This window comes from Apium graveolens, chromosome 9 (assembly GCF_009905375.1).
Source record: "Apium graveolens cultivar Ventura chromosome 9, ASM990537v1, whole genome shotgun sequence".
Lineage (NCBI taxonomy): Eukaryota > Viridiplantae > Streptophyta > Magnoliopsida > Apiales > Apiaceae > Apium > Apium graveolens.
Window position 1 is genome coordinate 20,329,788 of NC_133655.1, and position 9,320 is coordinate 20,339,107.

General features: G+C 33.2%; 1 protein-coding gene across 2 annotated transcripts; it reads right to left on the bottom strand.

Annotated features, from left to right (window-relative positions):
* Positions 1-1,526: 1,526 nt before the first annotated feature.
* LOC141683810 (serine/threonine protein phosphatase 2A 59 kDa regulatory subunit B' eta isoform-like) lies at positions 1,527-9,082 on the bottom strand. Of its 2 annotated transcripts, XM_074488576.1 has the most exons (5): positions 8,863-9,082; positions 8,684-8,759; positions 5,807-7,228; positions 1,862-2,248; positions 1,527-1,781 (listed from the first exon to the last, which is right to left on the bottom strand). In XM_074488576.1, the coding sequence occupies exons 3-4, from the start codon at positions 7,016-7,018 to the stop codon at positions 1,910-1,912; spliced, it is 1,551 nt and encodes a 516-aa protein (XP_074344677.1). In that variant the 5' UTR covers positions 7,019-7,228; positions 8,684-8,759; positions 8,863-9,082; the 3' UTR covers positions 1,527-1,781; positions 1,862-1,909. The 2 variants fall into 2 exon arrangements, with proteins under 2 accessions (XP_074344677.1, XP_074344676.1); XM_074488575.1 differs by having other exon boundaries at positions 1,527-2,248; positions 8,863-9,081.
* Positions 9,083-9,320: the final 238 nt, after the last annotated feature.

A 9,320-nucleotide genomic window follows, 5' to 3' on the forward strand; every position in this document is an offset into this window, starting at 1 on the left:
TGGGGAGCAGAAGATGCTGCCTTGGTCCAATCACTTTGTCGATTAAACAATCATCCATGCTTATGGTTTAGCCTGTCAACTATGGAGGAAAATCCGGGAATACTCTGCAAATTTATTGCTAAACAAAACAATGCAATGTAAAGCGCTAAATTTTCACATGTGCCTACATATCAGTGTGTTGATTAACGTATAACGAACATCGTTGTCAAAGTACAAATAGGTTGATAGTTGGAGACTCAGTATAGGCGTAAGTGCGTAAATTTCAGCGTGTTAGTACGCGGGTGAGGGTTAGGATCTGGAACCATACTTGCCATTTGAAAATGGCTTACGGCAGAACTATTATCAACCATCAAGTAACTAGATCGAATTTCAACCACTTTGGGGAATTATCCAAGTAACAATGCAATAACAGCCTTTCATCAATATTGTTAATCTAAATTCTAAAATATCATAAACTGAAAGGAAAGCGGTAGAACTAAAGCATATATCACTACTACCTTTTATTTTTATCATTTTCGCACATGTCAGACAATCAGGTAGATATCGATCTGATCATCACAAAGATGAAGTCTACACACACATTTTCTTTTGTGCACATGTCAGCTGTCTTCCTTATCCTTGCTTGGTAATCCAATTTGTCAATAATATTTAGGTCATCAACTCCTGACAAGGAAGAGTTTCCGTGTTCTTTCTTTTTCGCTCAGTGAGGCACATGGCGTTTTATCAAGAAAACGCTACTGCTAATCTGGGTAGAGAGCCAATACTCCCTTGAGATGTTTGTCACCGATTACTGTAGTGGACTTCAAATCTTTGCTGGCTACCGATCAACTTGTTTGAAGCATTAGCAGAAACCCCGATAGAATCCTTGCTTCATGTACCAGCAGCAAACATCCTGTGCCATACTATCCCAAGCAGCTCATATAGCAGCCTCACTTGAGGACATAAAATATGCAAGACTCTCGTTATCATTAGTTTATCCGTCATCATTAGTTCATCCATAACATCTAAACCTAAGGTCAGACCCAATGCCCATCCCAACATTATACAATTACTGTCGCAGAACCAGGCAATTCCGTAGATTTAGGTTTCGACTGGAGTGCCTAGCAAGCTGGTTTAGGTAGCAGTTGCTTACCAGTCCATGCATTAACCACAAATACGTCTACCAAACGATTGCCGATGCCTTCAGAACTATATTATCAGTTATTGCACTCTGTACCTATACCAATAAAATCAAAGTACCAAATTTCTACTCCTAAAAGAACAGTGTCCGTCCTTGAATGATAACCTACAACTTCATGAAAACATAAAGGAGCTTTTAATATTTTCCGAATCAATTATTTGATATTTGTTTAAAGCAATAAATAAATGGAGAGGCTAATTTGCTATTGTTTTCATATATTTATACATACCTCAACAGCTACACAGTCTATTCTGTTCTGTTTTTGTGTTATAAAATGCATATTCCATCACTGATATATGCGGGCACACACAAATAACTATCAGAATATACACGAAAGTATATTGCATATAACAAAGTACATATATATATATATTTATAAATATATGATTTATAGTATCTACAGGTTCCACAAAAATAAAACTCTCAGTGCCACCATTCTAAACACTAACGGAGCAGTGTAAACTTGCTAACCAGTTCCACTCATATATCCATGTAATGTAGCCCATGACACTTTCCATTTATCATGTCCATCCGGTAACAGGTCTACCGGAATCATGTTACTAGGAAAAGGTTAAGCGATGGATATGGTTTCCTTCAAGACCTGATAAATCACAAGTTTTACAAGATGTGAGAAAGCAAAATATTGCCTTAAAAACCATTACACATTCTTCTTTTACTGACCACATATAAGTAATAACGATAGCCTTCACTCTCTAGTCCGATGAGACACTAGCTGTGGTCAGAGACAAGCGCTGCCCCATTACTTGAAGATTTTATCGCAGCCATATCTTCTAAGCGCTTCCATATTAGTTCATTTTTCATCTTGGTTTCTTGCTCTCGCGCTTCTTCTTCCTGAAACTTAATCAAGCACTCCTCGAATAGCTCAGGGTCAGTGTCCAAGAATATTTTGCGCACATTTAGTGTTAAGCTCTGCACTGCCGGACTCCAATGATTCTTAGAATTTCTCTCTAGTGCAGGGAATATAATTGGCAAGATTACTTTCCGATTTTGTTTTATAAGATTTTCAATGTGATCATTATTCCACAAGAACAAAGCCCTCTCTGCCACCTAAAAGTAAAAGAATGAAAGGAGAGTGAGGGGAAGATTCTATGTATAAAGATTATTATAACCTCCATCATTTTCTGGCAAAAATGTAAAACAAAAATCATCAGCAAACATACTACTGTTACTATCATTAAAAGTAGTGAATAGTGATACTAGTTTATGATGCAAGTTCAAGCTTGTGAACACTTGCACATGTTCCAAACAATTATATCCACCGCAGAATTCTTCTCTTCACTTTTTCCTAATTTTATAAGCACCAGCACGTTTGTTCTAAATTATAAATCACATAATTTTATGGGCACCAGCACATTCATTCTTAGTTATTGATCATATACCTTTTTTTATAACATTGAGTGCTGATAATTCCTAGAGCTTAAACAAAATATCTAAGTCAGTTTGTTAACACGAAGTAGGAAGACACCATAGAGAAATAGTTAGAAGAGGTTTGACTGCAAGGTGAACCTATGAAAAGCTAACTCTTAAGTCAAAGTGATCCACAAGCCTGCACTTGACTTCCGACCGTGATAAATTTCCTACTTATAGAAGAGCTTTACAGGACAACTAGCCACCCACTTGCCTTCCTTAAAATGTAAGCCTTTGAGTAAATACATATTAAGTATTGTGCTAAACCTGGAAGGCCAAAGGAGCACTATAGAGTTATATTATATCCTAAACATAACAAGTGGTTAGAATGACTACCATCTGTCAAGGGGTTTTTAAGTTTTATCAAGGTCATGTATTCTTATCCTGACAATTACAAGAAATAACATAATACATAATTTCATATTATTGTGCTACCTGTTACAATTGTGTACATGTAAATATTTGAAAGGTAGCGTTTGGATGGTTGGTGGGAATGTGAATTGGGGCAACGTGATATGGCAATGGGGGTAAATGGGAATGATATGGTTTACACGCGTAGACAGAAAGAGATTCCCATTCTATACAACTAAAATGCTAATCCAAACACGAACGTATGGAGTGAGGTTCCGATTCTTGTCAACGGGAATCATTAATCATGAACCAAACACCCCATTAAATGATATTTATATAATAATTTGAACATGTTGGATAATTTTTTATTATGTTCTACATTTTAGGAAAAAAAGAGAATAAATGGAAGTTGTGTTATGCAAAATTTAGGGAAAAAGCCGTGTACGCGCGCGCACACACACACATGTGTGGGTATTTTCTAAAGCTAACACAAAAATTAAAATATGTATCAAATACGATTTAATGAATTTAAAGATCCGTGTATCCCAGATTGTAAGCTAGTACAAATTGGCAAGCACTCAACATTGATGATATCTTGTATTTTGTATATTGCTTGAGAGTAAAGACTACTTGAATAGTCAAATAGACTAGCGCAATTAATTATTAAAAAAAGAAGAATCTGGAATTTATATAAATGATGCAGACAAGTTAAAATAAGAAACCATAAAATGGGGTGCACTATAGGCTTCTTAATTCTTTGGATAATTTAACTCTTAACAAACAAAATTTGTAACAGAAATTTATAAGTTTCCTATGCCAGCCACATTGTAAATCAGACTAGTCTAAAAGGCCAAACAGGTACATCAAAAGCCACAAATATTGCTCAAGTATATACTCCCTCTGTTTTTAAACATTTGACATTTAGGCAGACATCTTTAGGAGCTTTCGCCACGGAGTTAGAATTATTATTTTTTAAAAAATTCATTTTTTGGATAAAAATATTAACTTATTACTTATATTCCCAAAAAGGAAATTTTAAATAAAATAATTGAACTCCTAATGATGTGTGCCAAAAAGTCAAACGTCTAATAATTATAATAAAGGGAAAAAGTTTCTAGCCTTACAGCTCTATTCCATCTGGTATAAATTTAATATATAATATTATATATATATATATAAGTCAAGTTCTATGGAGACCACGTTTTTGTTGGAGACCACAATTTTAATAAATTAGTGATATTTGTAGAACATACTTCATAAAACAATATATTTCATAGTGTTTTAATTACAAAACTTAGGTGGTCGGAGGTCTCCGATAAAAATGTGGTATCCATAGAACTAAGTCAAGTTCTATGGAGACCACGTTTTTGTTGGAGACCACAACTTTAATAAATTAGTGATATTCGTAGAACATACTTCACAAAACAATATATTTCATAGTGTTTTAATTACAAAACTTAGGTGGTCTCCGAGGTCTCCGACAAAAATGTGGTCTCCATAGAACTTTTCTCATATATATATATATATATATAGTCTACTATTTGAGGGCATAGACATGTAGAAATTTTAGCTATGTGCAATGAGAAAGCAACTATGCATTGTCATATTCCAAGTCCCATTCCAAATACACATGTACAACTATGTCCAATAGAGCAAAATACAATTCAACAGGAAAATTATAACATTCCCCAATTGACCTGAAACAAAGAAAATAATAATGCTACATGCTTTAGAAATGAAAGAGACGCACAGGTATAAAATTAGAGGGTGTTGGGCTGGGCCTCTAAGCCCCGGCTTAAAGTTAAAAATGTCTGTTTGTGTAATAATTCAAAAAGTGACTTGAAGTTTAAAAAAAACAGCTTAAAGTCAGAAGTAGAAGTTGATATGAGGTACTTCTTTCAACTAACTTAATAGTTTTTTGAAAAATTTATTTAAAAAAAGTTAATATTATCATCTGTATGTACAATTCATATAAAATAATTTTCATTTTTGTATTCTTAATAACTCATAAGTTATACAAAATAATAAAATTACACAAAAAGAAAATTTTGACTTTTAACTTTTCACTTTAAGCAAATTTTTTAAGCCTAGCCAAACGGGCTCTTAATATGGTGTATTTTAACAAATGATATCTTGAATAAATTCATTTTTAGTAAATTAAAATGGAGGAACCTACATAGCTAAACATTGGCTGGAATCAATGGGATATGACGTGTGCCTAGCCAAACATGATAAAGAGTCACCAACCTAAACCAATTGTAGGTGGTCAAAGACACAGTGGAATATTTCAAATTTAAAGACTGGGAAGAAATATAGATGTATATCCTCAACTTTAGCATATAATGATTGGCTGTCACTTGGATAGTTTTATATTGACTGAAATACTGAATCATATTATAGAGTACGGGAATATAAAATCTTAATAATATTTCAGATAATATTTTTTTTCTCTCATCATGCACTATATGTGCAACTGGTAAGTATATTTTTGTTTATACGTGGGATTCATATGTGGGAATAAGTAAGGAAAAGTAATAGCAGCCTAGAAGGACTAGTAATTAGGGATAAAAACTGCAGCATCTGAATGTAACAGCCACCAGTCATCACATCCCAAAAGATAATGAACTAAATGTGTGCTAATCAAGGTTGGTTTATATTATCGAATTAGGTAAAAGTTAGGTTGTCCAATATTTTCTGATGCAAAAGAATAAACCTTTTATGGGTAAATATATAACATGAACTACTTAGTGAGCATACAGGCACATGAATCTAAAACATTTCCCATATAAATGTGAAATAAATAAGAATAGGGATAGCTATGAATGGACATCATCAAACACCATATACCTGAAAGTGTGAACTACTTATGCAGCGAGCTATTTGGCGAAACAGAATTACCATACATCGCTGGAACTCTGGCGCCTGGGTTGCTTCTAAAACTTCCTCCAGCTCACTTAAAAACATTACTTCCTTTGAACTATTAGTAATTGGCCAATACTTTAATAAGCCCCTTATAACAGTGTCAGCAAGCTTACAATCTTTCTCCACAAATTGTGTAATGCAGTAAGATAACTGCTGATGATACATAGGTATACATTTTGGTTTGTGTAGTGGTATCAGTGCCCGCACAAGAAATAGTTTATGCTCTTCTTTTAGGGGCAAAGCAAACCCATTAATAATACTGCCCATTATTTCTAGTAGCTCTGCAATTCCATTATGTTTCTCGGTCTCAAAAATGAAACGGAAGAATATGTTATTAATTCCTTTCCGAATGAATGGTCGGTGTACCATAAACTTTCCATATATACGATGAAGAACAGTTTTCAAGTACTCCCTTTCTCTATGATCCTCCGAGTCAAAAAGATCCAATAACCTTGTAACGAAAGAGTGATCAATGTACCGCTTAGCCAGCTTTGCATCTGTCTCTGGTGATGCCACGAACCTGAGAAGGAATTCATACACAATTTGCAAGTGCGGCCATGATGGGTCCATCATAGGCTCGTCTTCTTCCAAATCAAAACCATCCACAATTTTGTTCTCACGAGATTGAGTAGTAAGTGGTCTAAATAAATTTGCGGATATCATCTTTACAATTTCTTGTATGACAGTTTCAGAGAATTTCCCATTGGCAGAAGTGACATAATCAACAAGTTCAACTAAAGTCTGTCGTTTGATGTCCTTCTCTTTTAGATGCTTTGTTGGGTCCGTAAAGTCAAATACAACACAACATAGATTGAGTTTTTTTATAAATAGATTTTGCTTTTCAGAGTTTGAAACATCTCTGAAACTAGGCAAGGCTTCATACTGAAGAACCATTTGAGCCTCGCTCACTTTCACATCTAACTTTAGAGGATTCTTGTTTCCATTATTTAATCCTGAATCAGATGAAGAATTAAGACCACGAGGAGAAGCTGCATTCTTCCCAGCCCAATTACTAGCTATGTCACTGCTTCTAGAACTTGTGGAAGCAATTGAAGATGAACCAGATGATCCTCCATCGCGATTCTCGCTTGACTTATGTGGCTTCTTTGGGAGCCTATTAAGTATTTGTTTAAGCATTACTTTTGCGATTGAATTAACTTCTTCCCACCACAACCTTCAATGACAAAAGACCTCTGAAAATGCTCTGCAGCTAAAAACTAAAAAGATGGAAACAGTATCATCCACTGCGGATTGACCTTAACAGATGTGGTAAAGAATATCAAACCACCCTCTAAGCTTTCTATACCACCATCAAAAGAGCAACATCCATACTAATTTCCATCCCATCTGAGAAGAAACATCAAAATAAAAACAACTTTAAAGCTATACATATAAACAACTAAGACCATGTTTGTTTTGTAAGATTATAATCCACAGACTTACTTGCTCTTATCTTAAAGTACTATAATTCTACGGACTAAATTTCAGTCATTTCGTAGTTCATTTCCATGAGATCATTAAAACTAGTGATATAGTGCTATTACTTATTTAAGACCATCCCGGAAATAAAATAGAAAGTTGATCCAAACTTGTTAAATGCGATAAAATGAGTACAAACCATAAATAGTAAAAATTCCATAGTTCTTGCAAACAAACAAACATTTAACATAATAAATCAAAAAGATAAATCCACCATGCCCTTTCTTTCTAATTGACATACACAGGGGCGGACCCAGGATTTTAATATGACCAGGGCTAAAAGTTTTTTTTTACACAGAGTGAAATACATGTTAGGATTAACAAGCCATTTTCTCTTTTAGCAATATTTTTATGATATAATTAATGTGCTTGTAATGTCGAAATGAATATTAAAATAAATTGTAATAAGTAATATTTTGTTATATTGACTTTACTAAAGGAATCTACTTATACCGTTTTTACTTATTTTATATAACACATGTTTGTAAATTTGTTTGTTAATACAATTTTGGAAACTTATCATAAAAATGCTCAAATTAAATCTAAAATAAAAGGAGAATATTTGATTTTGTGAAGGAAAATAACTGCATTCTTTAATATGAAATTTTATATAAAATAATGGAAAATGTTAGATACCCCAAATTTTTACACCAAAAAATTCCCCAAATCTGATCTGTCATATGAATATTTGATAACCTTTTTAATAATAATATGAGACCCCACGTGCATTTGTATGCGCCCACGAATCAAAATCAGTCATTTGTCAGTCATGTCATTTGGTAAATTTTTTGGGTAAAATATTTGGGGAACCTAGCACTACTCTAAAATTATATATGTTAAAAGTGAAATACAATTCAAAGGAAATTTACTAATGTGTTATTTTTTTTGCTAATTTACTAATGTGTTATTACTATCAAGAAAAGAACTTTTAACTTTTAATCTTTACAGAATTTAAAAAAGAAATATAAACCTTTGGGAATTATGAAATTAGTTTTGAAGACATGTACTAAATGATTTTAAAGGACGGCTAATATTTATTTAAAATATGAAGCACCAAGTTCAAGTAAAGTTCAATCTCTAAATGATAGCTTAAATTTGTTACTGATTATTGTTTTGGAATTTTTTAACCCGGGCTAAATTAATTTAGTGGAGAATCCTAACAATATTTTTTAACATGTTATAAAACTCACCAGGGCTGGCACCCACCCCAGCCCATAGGTGAGTCCGCCCCTGGACATACAAACACCTTCCAAATCAAAGTCAAATTAAAAAAAAAACAATCTTTAACTTATGCAAGTTCATCATAACAAGATACAAGCTCACCTTGGTTAACAACAATTCAAGATCCAAGAACATAAAGATCCAGCTATGATCTGCAATACCCAGATAGCAGCTTCATCTACAAGACATATAAAAAGTACAAAAATGGGTAAAAATAAATGAAAAAATTTAATTACAGTATTACAAGAATTAAAAAAGTAAACAAGATTACAAACACTTACATGGACTATTTGCTGGTTAATCCAGTCAAGATCGAGTCTTTTTTAGTACTTCATAAATATAAATACATATATGTAATCAAAATTTAAAGACAAGGGCAAGATGTGTGTGTGTGTGAGCGAGAGAGAGAGAGAGAGAGAGAGATTGGTTGCTAATAGTTTCTGGTGGCTGCTTGCTGATGATGATGTTTTTTATTTTCGTTCTTTTTCATCCTTCTCTCCCCTTTCTCGTGCACTTTTTTCCTGTATTTATTTTATAGATAGTTAATATAGGGTAAAAAAATAATATTTTCATTTATACAGTACTATAATACTGGAATGTTTTGGCATTTCCTATTTTCCGTTAAGAATAATTTTATCTTCAAGAAAAAGGTATATATTTATATTAATTTTGAAAACATGTGCTTACATTTAAAAATTAATTAGCATAAAACCCGTCTGATATACGGACGACACAGATT

Coding starts and splice junctions, on each gene's coding strand:
- LOC141683810 (XM_074488576.1), bottom strand. CDS start 7,018: ATGCTTAAACAAATACTTAATAGGCTCCCAAAGAAGCCACATAAGTCA. Junction 2,249..5,806: donor TAAGTAGTTCACACTTTCAG/GTATATGGTGTT, acceptor TTTTACTTTTAG/GTGGCAGAGAGGGCTTTGTT.